At 50.9% G+C, this 17,928-nt stretch overlaps 1 protein-coding gene and 1 long non-coding RNA gene across 2 annotated transcripts in view; one reads left to right on the top strand and one right to left on the bottom strand.

The window, feature by feature from the left end:
- The window catches only part of RIPOR3 (RIPOR family member 3), a 70,359-nt gene extending 66,668 nt beyond the window's left edge, over positions 1-3,691 (bottom strand). Inside the window, exon 1 of the mRNA XM_032350358.1 lies at positions 3,447-3,691. Within this exon, the coding sequence (XP_032206249.1) occupies positions 3,447-3,521 (75 nt within the window). The 5' untranslated portion in view covers positions 3,522-3,691. The remainder of the gene's footprint in view (positions 1-3,446) is intronic.
- Positions 3,524-17,928, top strand: part of LOC116594820 — a 26,830-nt gene continuing 12,425 nt past the window's right edge. The window contains exons 1-5 of the long non-coding RNA XR_004287428.1: positions 3,524-3,978; positions 6,818-7,191; positions 7,949-8,067; positions 10,418-10,525; positions 13,667-13,821. This is a non-coding gene — a long non-coding RNA (uncharacterized LOC116594820). The remainder of the gene's footprint in view (positions 3,979-6,817; positions 7,192-7,948; positions 8,068-10,417; positions 10,526-13,666; positions 13,822-17,928) is intronic.

The raw sequence follows: 17,928 nt of genomic DNA, 5'->3' as shown, positions 1-17,928 counted from the left end.
AAGTAAGTAAATAATATTTAAAAGAAAAAGTAAAGGAAAAAAAAATATGCCAGATGATGGTAAGTGGTAAGGAATGAGCCATGTGGAAATCTGGAGAGGGAGTGTCTCAGGCAGTGGGGAAAGCCAATGCAAGGGTCCTGAGGCAGGACTGTGTCTGGCACAATTGAGAACAGCAAATGTGGCAAGGGGGAGAGCAGGGGAGATGAAGTCCAGGTCTTATAGGGCCTTGCGGTCATGGTGAGGACTTAACCTTTTACTCTGGGTGAGGTGGACCTAGGACTGGGGAGTCAGGAGGGTGTTCTGAGCAGAGGAGGAACAGGATCTGATTTCATTTTAACAGGACCCCGCTGGCTGCAGATAGAGAACAGACCATCACAGAGGCAAGAGAAGCAGACACCAGTGAGGAGACACCTGTAAAAGCCCAGAGAGAACTGGCCTTATGGGCCAGGGCGAGGGGAGGGGAGGGGACAGGAAGAGGCCAGCTTCCAGACACAGGTTGAAGGGAAAGCCAGTAGAATTTCTTTTTACTGAAAAGTAGAAGCAGTTGGGTTCTGCTTAGGTTTTGGGGTCAAGAAAGTGTGTGGCCTGATTAGAAAATAGAGATTTGGTTATCAAAATAGATCCCCTCTTCCAACCTCCTGGGACTTGTGATACGCAGGCATCGAAAGGAAGGTTTTAGGTCTCCATGAGCCAATATGGATGAACACTCAGGATCTATTATCAAGTGGAAACAGGGAGATGCAGAATAGAACATATAGAATCCGTATTTGAAAACTAAAATTAACCCAAAAAATGCAAAAATGAGTGAACAAATGGTCTGGAGGAGTAGACACCTGACTCTTACTGGGTTGCTTGGGGTGAGGGCCACTGAGATTGAGACTCAGGATCACCCTTCTGAGCACACAAAATAAAATAATTATAAAACCCATTTATAATTGTTTTTAAAAGTGCTGTGAGCATGGCTCCATTCTCGCCTTCCTAACTGTGCTGCTCTGAGCCAGGGTCCCCACCTGGGCCTCTGCCTTGGCCTCGACCATAAGAGACAGAATTCAGGAATGAGAAATACTTTCCTCTGCCGCTCACTGGCTTGGGAGAACTGGAAAGGGCCCACCTGGCTCCCAGGGTTTCTAAAAATAGAAAGTTGTCTTAACTTTCCTATAGATTTGGCTTAGCTGCTCCTCCTGCTTGTTCCAAGATGCCGTTTCTATTAGAGAGTCGTGCTCTGCACATGAAAATAAAGTACGGCAGGAGCAAGACCTTAAGTGGATGAAATTAACCAGGAGCTGCCCGACAGGTCACCGGAAGTGCCCCCGCACACAGAGCCAGGCAAGGTGGTGAGGGAACCTCGGGCCGCCACTGTCCACGCTGGGGCCCAGAGGTAGCCTGTGGAGACAACAGCTCCTGCCCAGCCCAGTCTCTGTATCCGTTCCATTGCTCAGAACGGGAGTGAGGAGTTGGGCTGTGGATATGTTTTAGGCAAGAGGAGGAAACTGAAGTATTTGTGTCCAGGCTCAGTACCTGGAGTTTGACTCCCTCTGGATAAGGACCAAAGACGGTCCATGCCAGGGTTTCTGAGACCCTGGGCACAAGCGTATGAACTGTGGGACCAGTGGTGTGCTGGTGAAGGTTAGCAGCAGGCACTCCAGGAGAGAGCTTGTGTGTGTGTATACATGTATGTGCGTGCATACGTGTGTACATATGAATATATGCACACAGATGCACACTTGGGTTTATTATAGATTGTACTGGTATAAAGGGTGTGCAGCACACAATTTGCAAATAAAAACAAAATTTACAGTACCCCGTTGGAAGTTTCATATATACTCAACTGAGTCACAGGGAAAGGGTTTGTTGATTTTGGCCCCCAGCCCTTGTATCTGTAGTCAGCCCACACTTACAAGTGACGAGCGAGAGTGGCTCGAGGCTGGTGCGTACTTTCCTTTACCTTAAGGAGTCAGACAAAAGTGACACAACAAAGTGCAGGTTGTCAGTGAAGGAAACATGCGCCTTCATTGTGGGGCTCTTCACAACCGAACAACCACAGATGGGGACAGTCTTACGTTTCATCTTCATTGTTAACTTTTCCTGTCTTTTCCCTCAAATCTAGGCAATCAGCAAAACAATAAACCGAGCCCTGCTTCGTCCTGTTACCAGTTCCCATGGTATAAGGGCTCCCACGGGGGCCAATTTCCGGGGCCACCAACCCGGGGTCACTGCACGGGGACTCGGGGAGAGATACACAACAGCGGACTATCAGGTGGGCTTCCACCAGGCAGCGTGGACAAAAGTCACCTTGGGAGCCTCGAGAGCAGCCAGATATCCTTTCAGACAGGGAAAGGGATGAGCAGTGAGTACTCATGACCTTTGTAACATCGTTGATTTAATTAGAAGTCTGCGAAATTTAATTTTTAATGATGGCTCTGCTTAGCAACTCATTCACCACATTTCTGACAGTCTGACCATTGGCTTTCCAAAGCCGGGATGAGCTGTGTCCAGCACCCTACAGTGTAGGGACCACGTGGCAGAGAGTGTCACGGATTGGGGAAGAAGCTGGTCCCTCCATCTCTGCCCAGAACCCAGAGTAGCCTGGGCACCACAAGGGGGGGGGGGCGCGAGGGGCTCTGCTCTGAGAGTGTCAGGTAGGCGGAGGCCGGAGGCCGGAGGAGGCCAGAGAGGACGAGCAGGCAAGAGCCCAGTTTGTGGGCTCATGTGGGATACCCCTTCATCCGCTCCCCAGAAAGAACTGGGGGGTCCTGGGGGTGGGTGCTGAGCTTCTGATGCAGAGTAGGTAAGGGCCACCTAGTCAGCACACATTTGGGTTAAATCACTCCCCATGAAAGCAATCCATTCGGCCCCTCAGAGGCCCACAGGGCCAGAGGCCTAGGATGGCTGATGTCAGCAGTGAACCCCTCCGTCCCTTTTTCAAGCCCACTTGCATGCCCCCTCCTCCGGACCTTCCCTGATGGCAGGGCTCACGGGAGACCGTTGTCTTCTCTTAGCTTCCTGAGAACTTCAGTGCCCTCCAAGCAGGCTCTCGGAATTTTAAGAATTACACAGAGATTTTAGAGATTCCTAAAATAGGAAAGGGTAAATTAAACCCTTCATATTATAGGTGAGGAAACAGAGGCCCAGAGATGGAAGGTGACTTGTAGACACCTTGAAGCGTCTACAAGAAAAATCAAGGCCAGAAGTGGGTAGGATGACCAGTCGTCCCAGTGTGCTCAGGACTGAGGGAGGGGTGGGGAGTGGTGGCACCAGGACCCCCACTCAGGTCTCGACTCAAGCCCAAGGCAGAGGTTCTGAGCCAGTCCCCTAACGGAAGGGAGGCCTGCGTCAGTACAGAGCTGCTGCGGGGTGGAATTTTCCAAGAGGAGAGAAAAGCGACCACATCTGGGTGCCGGGATCTCCAGCTCTGCCCAGATGCCTGGCACCAAGGGATTTCCCACCTGCCTCGGCCCTGCTCTGTGCTTCCCGGGCCTCAGATGTAACGTGCATCTCCTCCATGCCAGGGAGACACTCATGGACTCGATCCGCAGCTTATCTGGCTGCTGCTGCCACAGCTGTGGGGCTGCATATGCAGATAGCCTCCAATAATATTAATACGCGATTCCCCCCGTGGGAGGCATGTGGAAAACTCTGTATGTGTTTCACAATTCTGTTTCGTCCAGAGGAGCAGTGGGGGCCCAGAATGATTTGAAACAGATTTTTGGAAAAGCAAAATATAATTGGAACAAAACCTAGTAGAGGCATGTGCCACTCTTGCCACGCCCAGCTCCCTCCACCCCTGCCTGATGTTAACCCTCTTCTCCCATCCTGGGGAGCCTCTGACAGCAGGGAGGCGAGCACAGCACATGGCATCCGGCACTCCTCCTTCCAACCAGGAGCCCCTGCCTGGGACGCATGCCCCCACCCATCCAGAGGTGAAGACCGCTCAGCCTGTGGCTGCCTCTCTCCAGCCTCTCTGCCTACGTCCCACAGGTAATCCTCCCCTGGACACCGTCTCCTCCTGCACCCCTGCTTCCTGCAGAGATCATGGAATCAGAACAGAATACAGACTACTGGAAGTGGAGAGTTTAGGGCAAGTCAAGTCAGAAGGGCAAGGACCTAATTCTGATCTCTGCCACTGAAAAGCTGTGTGACCTTGGGTGAGTCACTTCACTTCTCTGAGCCTCTGTTTGCTCAGATACCCGGAGGGTACACGTGCCCCTCTGAAGGCTCATGGGGATTCCCTGAGCTAGAGCTTCATAAATGCCTAGCACGGTGTCTGGCATATGACAGATACACAAGAAACACAGTCACAGTAAAAGCCCCTTAAAGAGCCTCTGTTCCACCCACTCCATTGCAGAGATGGACAAACCGAGGCCCAGGGAGGGGAGAGAACTCGCCCAAGACCACACAGCCAGCCCCCGCTATCCCATTCCCCCCTCTCTGGCTCCCTTCTCCGGGGGAGCTCCAGGCTGGAGTGTGAGCAAGTGCTCGCCTCCTCACACTTCACCTCCCTCTAGCGTCTGGTCCACACGCCAGAATCACTCACCATCCAGCAGGTACAGGCATTCAGGCTGGGGCACGCCTCCTCCTCCAGGCCGCCTGGCTTTCTCTGTCGCTGAGGTGAGCTGCGACCCTCACCCGCTGCATCTGCATCCGCCGCAGGGGTCGGGCTGGGGAAGTCCTTCTAGACTAGCCACTCGGAGGCTGCTCACAAGGAAGCCACTGTCCCCTGGTCTTCTTTGCGGTGCTGAGGGCCAGGGGACATTGCACTGCCGGGCTCTGATAGCGCAGTCGGCCTCTTATCTGGCCTGTGTCCGGGTGTAGGCGGCCGTGGAGCCGGGGTTCCAGGAAGCCGCCTGGGGCCCCCCCGGCCGGCCCGCGCTCCCCGGATGCTGCCTGCTGCTCTGGACGCGGCCGATTGCCCGTCAGTGTCACTGAGCTCTGCCAGGGAGAATTCCATGCTGGCCCCCCGCAGGCGGGGCCCCCACCCCCTCACGTCCCACCCCCCACTCCCATCTTGGCAAGGGGACGGGAAAAGGCAGCTAATTTCAAGTCCGCACAGCGCTTGTGGTCGTGTCCTGAACTCTCTACGATTAATCACAGAGCATCTGATTTCTGCTTCTCCTCAGGGGGGGTGTGGGGACGCCTGGAAGTTTCTGTTTACTCCGTTCTTCGCAGGGCTGTGTGCTAATCACAAACAGACAGGGACACAGCCTTGCCCGCCCTGCTCCGTCTCTGCCTCCTCTTCGTACCTTGCCACTTTCATGTCCCCCTCATTCCTTTTCCTCCTTTCTTCCCTCTCCCCCGTGGATCCCTCCGTCAGTCCGGATCTGGGATCTGACCCTCCACACACCTCTTCCTGTGGTCCTGGTTTCCCCCGAGCCCCGTGGTCCCCTCTGCACCTCCCATTCTCCCTGGGTGCGATTTAGCTTGGCATTTTCCCTTTACGTCTTTAGTTAGTGGTCAGCTTCTTTTACTGCTTTATTCCTTTTTTTACCACCTAATGTTTTCAGGCTTTCCCCACAACCCCCCCCCCCACCCCTGTTACATTTGTATGTGCGACTCCTACAGACTCGACTGGTGTCTCGGTCAGGGTGGGATCCAGGCACGACACACACGAAAGGCTCCCTTTGTCACCTTGGCCCATCAGCTCTCGGATTCTGCTCAGGGATGGACCAGGGAACAAAGCCCCCATTGACCACCACTGCAGAGAGGCCCAGCCCTGCGGAGCCAACCAGCCTGTAACACCTAGAGATGAATTTCTTTCTCCCTTGGCTCCCTTCCACCCTGCAGCCACTGCAGACAAGAAACCAGGAATAAACAGCCCCAAAGAGTAGTACTGACACCCCTTCCCACAAACACACACACACACACACACTCTGAAGGGTAGTTTGACAAGACCTTTGAAAATCAGAAATGAGCATATACGCCACCACCCAGAATAATTTATGCATGTGCCTAAGGAGGCATGTACACAGAGTTCTGCTTAAAAAAAAAAAAAGTTTTATCATAGGAAACAATTGAAAATAATGTAAACATCCATCAAACAATGACTGATTACACAACGTGGAAGGGCCATGCTATGGCTTACCAGGCTGTGGTTTAAAAAGAATGAGCTAAGTGTGTAGGTAACAACAACAGTGGGTCTCCAAGACATATTACTGAGTGAGAAGGGGGTCAAAGTGACATATCTGGTATAATCCTGATTGTGTAACCCTCCCCTTAGTACACACAAAGAATGAGATAGTACGGAAACACGTGTCAGGCCTGAAAAGTAGTCTCAAAGGATTTAGACCAAACTGGGTCATTAGTGCTGGGAGAGAAGGAAGCAAAACGGTTTAAGGGTGGTGCTCTTACCTGTTAGCAGTTTCATTTTGAAAAGTGAAAATGGGAACACCTAGGTGGCTCAGTTGGTTAAGGGATTAAGCATCTGCCTTTGGCTCAGGTCATGATCCCAGGGTCTTGGGATGGAGGCTCGCCTGTGCTCCCTGCTCAGTGGGGAGCCTGCTTCTCCTCTGCCTGCTGCTGTCTCTCTCTCTGTCAGATAAGTAAATAAAATCTTTTTTAAAAAAAGAAAAGAGGGGCACCTGGGTGGCTCAGTCAGTTAGGCATCTGCCTTTGGCTCTGATCATGATCCCAGGGTCCTGGGATGGAGCCTAGCATGGGGCTTCCTGTTTGGCAGGGGGTCTGCTTTTCTCTCTCTCTCTCAACCTCTCTCTCTCAGCCCCTCCCCACTGCTCATTCTCTCTCTTTTCTCTCCCAAATAAATAAAATCTTAAAAAAAAAAAAAAGTGAAAATGGACTCATCTGTTACCTGTGTCTCAAGCAGCTTCCTCCTCCGCACCTGGGTGCAGAGAGAATTTCATCCAAGCACATGGCCCCTTGGTCTAACTGAGAGAATTCTCCAGTACATCCGTGGAGAGATCACCAGTCGTGCTGAGGCCTGAGCCGGCAGTTCTGCAGCTGCTCAGGTGTGATCACCTGCAGTTAGATGTGGGACCCCTGAGCCGGCAGTGACTTGTCACAGAGTGAACGCCTCAGGAACAGGAGAGCTATCCCGGAGACTTCCTCGGGCGCTTCGGTCTCCTGAAAACGAGGACAGCAGATAAATATTGGAAAAGACAATATTGTGCCGAAAGGACAAAAAGTGCCGACTTGAGCCGCCCCACGCGCACCAAAGCCCTTCTCCCTCAATGCAGACAGGTGGGTGTAAAACTGACACCCCCCTCCCCGAGCCTCGCGGGGAGGGTTTAGTGCATTGCCAGGAATATCTGTGAGTCACTGCCCGGCACTTACAGTGGAAATGACGATTTTTATTTTATTTTTTTTAACATTTAAAAAAAATATTTATTTATTTATTTGACAGAGAGATCATAAGCAGGCAGAGAAGCAGGCAGAGAGCCCAATGCGGGGCTTGATCCCAGGACCCCAGGTTCATGACCTGAGCCGAAGGCAGAGGCACTGAGCCAGGTGCCCCAAAATGATGGTTTTTAAAAGACAAGGCCAAATGCTTCTCTTTGTGTCAGAACCTTACTTCCATGCCATTGAACCCTACGCCAAGAAAGAACTTTGTGCTGTTATTTTCCTGTTATTATCCGCAATTGCAAAGTCACGGCTGAGGAAGATAAGAGAATCCCCCGAAGTATCTGTGTCCAGGTATTGATAAAGACCATGCCCTTGGGAAATACTACTGCAGGCCAAAGGAAGCCCCAGAACTAATGGAACTCGTTGGTCCTAAAGGAACTGGGTGCCTCACGACTGAGTTGATTTGTGTGTGTGAAGTTTTCCACTCTCGCCTTCAGACCACAGACAATGCTCTCCCCATGTCTCCCGAGGAGTTGGTCCTATCGAGTTGGACAGTACGGTGACTGCAGCCCAGAGCATGAATTCGTCTTACCTTCTCTGGCCACATTGTCCCTTCCCCTCTGTGATTCCCTCCTGCTACTCTTTTCCTTCACAGCCTGTGTTTCCAGGGAAATGAAGACGAACACATTTGTTGCAGCCTATTGAGAGCAAGTGGATTCTTCGCTAATTCACAAACATCTGTTACTCTGAAGGGCTTCATGCATCTTATGAAAGGTGAGATTGAAAGGCCCTCTCCGCAGAGTGGGTTTTACAAATGACGAATACCGGGGCGCCTGGGTGGCTCAGTGGGTTAAGCCGCTGCCTTCGGCTCAGGTCATGATCTCAGGGTCCTGGGACCAAGTCCTACATCGGGCTCTCCGCTCAGCAGGGAGCCTGCTTCCCTCGCTCTCTCTCTGCCTGCCTCTCTGCCTACTTGTGATTTCTCTCTGTCAAATAAATAAATAAAATCTTAAAAAAAAAAAATGACAAATACCCAGATACACTGAAAACGTCAGGGCTAGAATGAGAATCCTTTGCGACGGGTGAGAAGGTGAGCAGCACGTAAAATGCTGTGTGCAAAGTGAGTTCCTACTTGTTATAGGCTGTTAGATCACACAGCTATTTAGGGAACTTCCTGATGTAGGATTGGCAGATTTCTATTCTGGAGAATTCTTACTTGTTCTCTCTGCTTTTCGATATGGCTGGAGGTTTTCCATCAGGTTACCTATGGAATTGTTCAGAGCCAAGTTAGACAGAGTTGTATCAGCCGTTTACAAAGGTAGCCATTCTGTATCTGGGCAGGAGATAAAAGTTGTGTTCTCTTTTTTATTACGTTTTCCATGCTGGCCGTTTAAAGCTAAAAGCAAATTCCCTCTCTTGGGAGACTCAGCTTTTCTGTTTGTTATGGCTTTATGATACTGGCTGATATCAGTAGAAGGAAATACATTTTCCAGACTCGAGTAGTTTTTTTTCTCTTTCAGCCTTAATATCCAAAGCGGAGTATGTTCTGCCTGCTTCACAGTCACTAGTAAATGAAATTATCTTCACGTTTCTGTCAAGGGAGGCAGGCTGTTAACAACCAATCTCTCAAGACAAAAATCCTGTTACTCTTTAAAAAGTTGAAGTTAATCGTAGATCTAGGCCAACTTAGACATTTAATTCACATTTCTTAAATGGGTTAATATGTCTTTATTATTAGGAGCTGGTATTTAGTCTTAGTCATAAAATTTTTAAATTGAGGAGAAAGAGTAGTGACTGACAAGTAATTAACTAGAGATCAAATGAGAACCAAACAATTTGAAAAATCCTGCGTAATGGCACTGAGAATTGCATGTTTTTCACTGATAAATGTGTGTGTCTGACAAATACATTTGCAAATGTTTCATTAAAAAAAAAAAAAAAAGTGCCGACTTGGTTTCAGGAAACCGCGTCACCTACTCTAACTTAGGAAACATGAAAATCACTTTGAAACACTTGCCGGGAATGAATATGAACAAGTCCGGGCCTTACCGGGCGACTGCTGCGGAGCCGATTAGACAGGCCCCTTCCCCGTCACCGACAGCACATGGGACCATGTCTCAGGGACACGACAGGCACGCGGTGCTCCCCCCGCCACTGATGGAATTCTTCCCGGGACTGACTCCTGGCTTAGGGAACAGCGCGAGGGGGAGCTCTGGTGTAGAAGAGAAATGCCATCCTCCAGCGCGGAAGGAAGCTTTGGGTTGGGAGCCCCGTGGCCTCAGACGTGGGCTTTGCAGCTGTCCGAGCATGTGGCCCAGGGACACCATGCACAGGGCTCCCACGGGGACTGGGCCCGACACAATGCTGCAGGCCCTGTGAGGAAGTCTCAGCTTTGTGCCCACCTGACTTGCCACCTCGCCAACATTTACTCATCTCTCTTTTTAACCAAGAGAAAGCAGGCCTCGGGCTGAGGTCACTCAGCAACCAATAGCATCTGGCTAGTAGAACCGTGTTTGGCAAAGGATGATGGTTTTCCGTGGACAGTTTCCTGTTTTGAATCTTTTAAAGTTTAAATAGTGAGTCTACCAGGTAAGGGGAGAAGGCACAAAATCCTAATAGGACGTGGGGTCGAGTTAGCCATAACGTACTCACACTGGTTCAATTGTTGGGACAGACGCACCACAGGAGTAACGTAGGAGGTCGGGTGCGGGGCCTAGAGGACTTCCCTGCACTTTCTCTGCAACTTTTTCATGAATCTAAAATTAGGCTGAATGTTACAGTTTATATAAATATATTTTTTAAAGATTTTATTTATTTGTCAGAGTGAGAGAAAAGCACAAGCAGGGGGAGTGGCAGGGAGAGGGAGAATCAGACTCCCCGCTGAGCAGGGAGCCAGAGAGCGAGCGAGAGTCCGAGTGAGAGAGAGAGAGAGAGAGAGACGCAGGGCTGGATCCTAGGACTCCAGGATGATGACCTGAGCCGAAGGCAGACCCTTAACTGAGCCACCCAGGCATCCCAGTATTTGTTTGTTTGCGTGTTTATTATTGATATTTTTTATATTTTTATTATGAACCCAGAGAAAAATTGACCCATGCTATTTTTTTTTTTTTTTTTTAACATGTAGGTCCGGAGAGGAGCGGAGAACGTAGGCGGACTGTGGCAACAGCGTTAACACTCGGGTCCAGGGGAGGGGCCAGGGGTCTCCTGATGCTATTCACTCTGCTTGCTGCAGGTCAGAAATTGGTCACAGTGAAGTCGGGGTGGGGGGCTGGGGGGAAGGAAATCAGCGCACAGGAGAAATCTTAAGTCCACGGGAGCCCCCGAGGCATGAATATGGCCAGAGTTGTCAAAGCGATGCCTGAGCTGTGGGCCTTTGGGGGACACTAGGGAAAGAGGTGGCCTGGCAGGGAGATCCCTGCCCCAGGACTACCCACGGCCCCAGGACCCTCGCTACAGCCTCCCTGAGCACACAGCTTCCAGATGGCACGGCATACCCAGTTCTTTCCACCCATGCTCTCCCCACAGCACCCTCGTGCTGCAAGCCGAGAAGGTGCTGTCACCCCGCAAGCCAGGCTGGGTATTTCGGGGACAAAGATGAATAAGGAGGAAGTGTTCTCGCAGGAGACAGATGTGTAAACAGAGACCCACGGGGCCAAGTGCTCCCTGCAGCCCAGGGAGTGAGTACTGGGTGGGACAGTGCCTTTGAGAATGAAGGGGATGCCCCAAGGAAGTGTGTCACCAGGGACGGATGAGTAAACAGGTTACAGGATCTTTCCAGAGAACCTTCCTTCTCAGGCCCACAGGATAAGGCCAGAAACGGCAGCCTTTGTGCCCTGCAGAGCCTTGGTTTCTACCTCTCTCCTGCTCTGTTGAGTAAACAGCCTGAGTGCTTGTCCTGTGCCAAGCCCCCTAGCTGGGAACTCTGTCCCCACCCTCATCCCTCTCACCTGGCTGATACTTTAACCCTCAACTTGCTGGTGCCCACAAGAGGCACATTCTCTCAGAGCCTTCTCTGAGCCCCTACTTGGCACTGGGCCCCCCTTGATGCCATGCCCACTGCCTCACCAGGGCAGAGCTGGGTAAGCACGCAGACCCTGGAGTCCGGTCGTCTGTTCCTAGCTGTATGACCTCAGGCAAGTCCCTTCACCTTTCCAGGCTTCCGTTTCCTTGTCTGTAAATAACTAGAATGCCTCAGTGGTATGTTCTGAAGATTGGGTGGGAATAACTAGAGTGCCTCAGTGGTATGTTCTGAAGATTGGGTGAAATAATGCCTGCCTTCTTAACGCGAGGTCTGGGGACCAGCCAACTGGAGCTTGTTAGTAGAGTCCCACATCCCACCCCAGACCTCCCAAACCAGATCCCACATTTTACCAGGATCCCAAAGTGAGTCGCAGGCATGTTCAACTCGAGAAGCACAAGACAGCAGACCGTGTTCGGCTCCTGCTGAATATCCGTTATCATCACCATCATCCTCTGTCATCCCATGAGATGAGCTGTTTTCCTGTTCTTCTCCTCCACCTAGTCCGTCCTGCCCAGGACAGCTGTGTTGCCACTGCACCCTTAGTGCCCGGAGCAGAGGAAGTAGTGGGTAATTAAGGGCTGAATTCCCTCATTTGTCCAGTTCTCCTGGAGAAGCCAGACTGGGGACCAGGTGACCTCACTCCTGGCTTTTTGGACTCCTTACTGCCATTAATGCCCCAACAGGACCGCAGGGACAAAGTCTAGAGTGGCGAAAGGACCTCCCACTTGGGCAGTGGGGATGTGAGCTTAACAGAAAGGACAAACCCCCAAACTCAACCTACTTGGTACAATCCATGATTTGCCTGATAGTGACATCAAAACTCCCCTTCTCTGTCAGCACTGTCTACCTTCAGCGCTGCTGAGAATGTCACGTTGCTGGATTCTTCCTGGAGATAAATGCCCAGATCCTTCATTCTCAGGCCTCTCTTCCACACTCAGAGCCTCCTCTTCACCCAGAGCCTCACCCCAGGCACCTCTGCTCCACTGTGACAAGCTCCCAGTCCATCAGATAGAAGAAGGCTCTGTTTTGCTGGGGAAATGTTTAGAGCGACAGGTTCCTGCTCTGGTGTCTGCCAGTGCCATAAACCTTGGTTCAACAGAAGAATGAATCTGCCCTGGCGATTGGAGCTTTATCAGCTGGGGGGATTAGCAAAAGCCCAGGCCTGACCTGCGAGCAAATCCCAGCCACCCTCCACACTCCCTTTGGGACCCTCCAGAGTCAAATACTTTCAGAACCAACTCCAGTTAAGTAAACAGCTCTCTGCACGTGAGTGCCCACAGGGTTTCTCTGAGGACCTGACATTCTCCACTTGGTGACTGTCATTTCCTTACAAACATAACATTGAAAGCGATCTTTGCATTCCCAGAATGACTTCCCCAGCTGAGGAATTCTGCGAGTCTCCTTGAGTTCAGGGCTGGTGCTGTATTTTGTGCTTTTATGACAACACTGCCTAAACGCATCCTGTACAATTTTGACAAGACCCCTTTGCCCCCCTCCCCTAGCATGCGTGTCTCTCTTTGCCGCAGACTTCTAGTAAAAGCTTCAAATATGCACTGCCTAAATTGAACCCTGATGCTAGGAACACTAATGGGGCGCCCTCTTCAAAGCCATTCTCTGCAACCCAACAGTTTACATGTTGCTGGAAACAATGGACTTAAGTGCACAATTTATTTGGGTTGGCTGGTTTCATGCTGGTTGGAATCTGCTTTGGGGGAAAAACAAACCCTGCATGTGTTTAGATTTATAATTTATACCGAAAGCACAAATACCTCGTAATAGGGCTAGAATGAGACACAGTTACGAGCAGGAGGCATGCACATGTTGGCTCTGCTCTCACGGATGTACTACCAGAGACTACAGACTGCTTTTTGGTTAAGCCACCACTCCCTCTTCCTCCCCTAATGCCCCCCTCCCCCAAAAAAAAGCCTGACCTGGCGCTTTCTCAGCTGTTCTGCACACCTGCTCCATCCCTGCAACAGCCTCACCCTTGGCCTCATGATTCCCAGGTCAGGGAGGAGGAAACTGAGGCATAGGAAGGTGAAGTCCTTTCCCCAAGCTCCCACAGCAAGGTGTAGCGCCAGGATTCACACTCGAGCAGTCTTGCTACAGAACCAGTGCTTTCTCAACTCTTAGGTCCTTCCGTAGTGAAGTCTACAGAACCACTAGCCAGAAGGCTCCATTAACCCAGTTTTTTATTGCTGTTGAGTTGGAAGAGAAACAAGGCAAATGGCAAGACAATAATAAAATGATATGAGGGCTTAACCGGAGGAGAAATGAGGTCCCGCTCCCCAGATTAATCCACACAACCTGAAAAGAACACATCATCTCTATATTCTGCACCTCCATCTTTAGGGCCAGAGAAGGAGATGCCAAGTCCCAAGGGGAGACCCAGCATCCCAGAGGATCTCCATCAATAAGAGCCAGTGCTGCCTTTTGGATTCCAGAACCAGGAAGAAGAGTGTGCTCCAGGGAGATCGCTGTGGCGGGCATGACAATAAGAGCCCGTGGTGAGTGTCTTTCTGGGGTCCCCTGCCCTTCGCAGTGTGCTGATCGGCTCCTTCTGAACGCCTTTGTCTCCACCTTGAATCTGGGTGGCACTGTGACTTGCTTTCCCACAATGAGGTAGAAGCGGTGGTCTGCCAGCTTTGGAAGCAGGCCTTCACCCCAGACTTTCTGCTTTTCCTTTCACTTGCTTGGAATTTCAAGACAATAGTGGAGAGGCCTGGGCTAGCTCCTTAGAAGACTAGATGTCTGTGTGGATGGGAACCACAGCAACTCCGCTGACAGCAGAACCCTGCTGGGTGTGTGGGGGAGGCCACCTTGGACCCTCCAGCCCCAGTTGAGTTGTGGGATGACTGTGAGCCCCAGGAGTGAGCCCAAGAAGGTCAGCAGCAATACTGCCCAGACTGCCACCCCACCGAATGGTGAGAAACAACCAAGCCATCACTGCTTTAAGATACTAAGTTTTGGGGTCATTTGCTACACAGCAGCAGAGCAAAAAGGAAGGTTCTCTGCTGAAACCACAACTGTTAGGAGTATTCCCATATGACCATGTCTCTAGCACAAGAGTTTCTGGAGGATTTTTGGAAGCATGTGTCGAAATGTGTCCTTAGCCCATCTGTGAGGACACTGGTAGCCCAAAGGTAATTTCACTTCTGTTTACCTACTAAATATTTGACCATTGTTTTCCATATGAAAAAGGAACCATCGTCAGCACCGGAGACGCAGATAAATTTGCCACAGTACTCTAAGAACTCCTGGGACAAGAGAGGAAGCGGGCAAAAACGCTGTTAGGAATTCATTCAGGAAATGTCCAGTACCAGGCGCCGCCACGTTCAAGGCTGGGAATACAAAGATGGGAAGGTCACAAATGCAGACGTCATGGGATCTGTGTCTTGTGGGGGACAGGGACTTAAATAAAAGGAAGACAGGGGTGCCTGGGTAGCTCAGACAGTTAAGCGTCCCACTCTTGGTTTCGGCTCAGGTCCTGATCTCATAGGTCTAGAGATGGAGCCCCTCGTCGGGCTCTGTACAATTTTGACAAGACCCATTTGCCCCCCTCCCCAAGCATGCGTGTCTCTCTTTGCTGCAGACTTCTAGTAAAAGCTTCAAATCAAATATGCACTGCCTAAATTGAACCCTGATGCTAGGAACAGAGCAGAGAGTCTGCTTGGATATCCTCTCCCTCTGCCCCTTCCCCCGCTCATGGACTTTCTCTCTCAAATAAATCTTTTAAAAAATTTTTAAAAAGAAGACATGTGAACATATGACCACAAATGGTGTCCAGTGATGTGAAGAAGTAGCACGGGGTGCCCGGAAGGAGACTTCACCTGGTGAGAGGAGGTCTGGAATGTTCTGGAAGGTTTGCTGGGTTAGTTAGGTCAGCCTGGAGCCCAACTTTGTTTTACATACAAACACAGAGTATTTTCCTCATGGTTGTTATATATACTGAACTTTCCTGGAATGCTGTGACCGTGCGAATCCAGAGAAGGCTGAACTTTGGGAGTTCACGTTGGTTGCTATTCTAGAGGAACAGCTCCAGCAGCGGTTGCACCCAGCATGCTTGAGGCGCGTGGGTGGTCCGCACCCAGCACCTAGACCCACCTGCACCTGTGGCCGTCGTGTTTCCACCTGGAAGCTCAAGCCCCTGGAGGCTGCACTGGGACTTCCAGCAGTAACACACACAGGATCTTTTTTTAAGATTTGATTTATTTATTTGACAGGGAAAGACACAGCGAGAGAAGGAACACAAGCAGGGGGAGTGGAAGACGGAGAAGCAGGCTTCCCGCTGAGCAGGGAGTCCGATGTGGGGCTCCATCCCAGCACCCAGGAGTCATGACCTGAGCCAAAGGCAGATGCTCAACAACTGAGCCACCCAGGTGCCCCCACATGACTTTATCGTAAGTTACTTTTGACTCGCCTTTATCTTACAGTCTGAGAATTCTGTAGACATAGGTTACCTTATTGAGGAATTTCATTTCAGGGTTGACGAAGAGGACTTAGGTCTGATCAGATTAGAGCCGCAGACATCGGGGTGTCTGGGGGGGTCAGGCCGTTAAGTGTCTGCCTTCAGCTCAGGTCATGATCCTAGGGTCCCGCAATCAAATCCACATGGGGCTCCCTGCTCAGCAGGGAGTCTGCTTCTCCCCCTGCCCCCTCCCCTCACTTGTGCGAGCTCTCTCTCTCTCTCCCAAATAAATTTTTAAAAATCTTAATTAAAAAAAAAAAAAAGGTGGGGGGTGCCTGTGTGGCTCAGTGGGTTAGTCTCTGCCTTCAGCTCAGGTCATGATCCTAGGGTCCTGGGATCGAGCCCCGCATCCAGCTCTCTGCTCAGTAGGGAGCCTGCTTCCTCCTCTCTCTCTCTGCCTGCCTCTCTGCCTACTTGTGATCTCTGTCAAATAAGTAAATAAAATCTTTAAAAAAAAAAGTCACATGCTCTACCGACTAAGCCAGCCAGATGCCCCCTAAACTGTATACCTTCAAAGGGTGAATTTTATGGCCTCTTAGTTACATTTTAGGCAAAACACAAAGACAAAGCTGAAGGGCTAGACGGGGCCATGCCATGCAGGGTGCTTGTGGCCTAGGCGGTGGAGTCTTATCGTGAGTGTCAGACTCGGGGGAGCCGCGGAAGTTTTGGGGCATGCATGTGGCAGCCTAGGTTTGCGTGTGAGAAAAATCTCTGTGACGAGCGGGCTGGAGATGGGAACAGGGGGTGACTTCAGAGGGCGAGGACGAGCGAGAGCGTATGGGCCGGCGCCCGGCTTCGGGCTAGAGCGAGACGGTGGTGGACAGTGGCGCCCAGAGCAGTGTGTGGGAGCCGCTGGCACAGGCCGGCTGGGAGAGATGGCGTCTGTTGGTGGCTTCCAGGAGGATGTTCTGGAAGAGAAGGCATCTGAGCAGAACTTTGTGGCGTTGGTATAGGGCATCCAGAGAGTCAAAGGGTAACTAGAAAAGCAGGAAGCAAATGAACAGAAGTTTACGTGGTTCCACTTGGCCAAGTGGGAAGAGAAACAAAAATTATGGGAATGTATTCGGGTTGTCTAGAAAGACAGAACCAATAGGGGATCTAAAGATACATGTAGGAGGAGATTTAGTATGGGAACTGACACACGAGATTTTGGAGACCCAGAAGTCCCCCAGTCTGCCCTCTGTAAGCTGGAGAACCTGGAAAACTGGTGGTAATTCAGCCCAAGTCTGAGGACGGCGGGAAATGGACATGCCGGCCCTAACTTTGCCTTTGCTGTTCCGTTCAGGCCCTCCACAGACCAGTGGTGCCCACCTGTGCTGGTGAGGACGACCTTCCTCCCTCAGTCCGACTCAGATGCTCATCTCTTCCAGAAACATCCTCACAGACACACTCAGAAGTAAGGTTTTACCAGCTCTCTGGGCATCCCTTATCCCGCCAGGCCGACACAGAGAAATCTGTTCTTACGAGTCCGCTTCATGTCAGCCTGACGGCGATATGCATCTCCTTAAACGGAGCTTGATTTCCTAATAGAGACAATGACTTAAGTCCTAATTCTGCTGAACATGGTACCACCATCCAGGGCATGACCGAAAGCGCGGGAATACTGACCAGCAGAGTGTGTCCCCCCACATCCCTCCAACTTCCCCGGGGCGGCTTAGCCCCTCTTCCCAGGAGACTGTGGTTCAAACAGCACCTTATCCCTCCGGTCCCACCGCGCTACAAAGCGGCTGGCAGATTTTTCATCTCAGATCTATTTGGGAGGGAAAAGAAGTTGCCCAAGGTGGGTTCAGGCCAACTTGTAGCATGTGGACTTTATTTTATAGTCAATAAAGTCATTCTTTCTCTTCTTGAGCCATAAAACTCCCTCGACTTTGCATGTCTGTTTTGTATTACACATTCCAGTCCCTCAAATCTCTTGATAACAAGTTCCCTTAAGGGAGAAATTGTGCTCGTTGTTGGGAAAATGTGATCCACCGCTCCACCGGGGACACTTGAGGACCCCAGACACCGAGATGCAGGGAGGTGGTGTGTTCAAGTGTCAGAAAAACCATACCCCAGGAGCGCTCCATTGGGGGCCGAGGACAGCCGCCCAGTAGTAAACAGGGGACGTGTATTCTTTCTGCCACTTAAAACTCCCTAGCTTTGC

Source organism: Mustela erminea, chromosome 7 (assembly GCF_009829155.1).
Source record: "Mustela erminea isolate mMusErm1 chromosome 7, mMusErm1.Pri, whole genome shotgun sequence".
Taxonomy (NCBI): Eukaryota; Metazoa; Chordata; class Mammalia; order Carnivora; family Mustelidae; genus Mustela; species Mustela erminea.
Note: the sequence above shows the minus strand (reverse complement) of the source record. Positions and strands in the feature narration are given on the sequence as shown.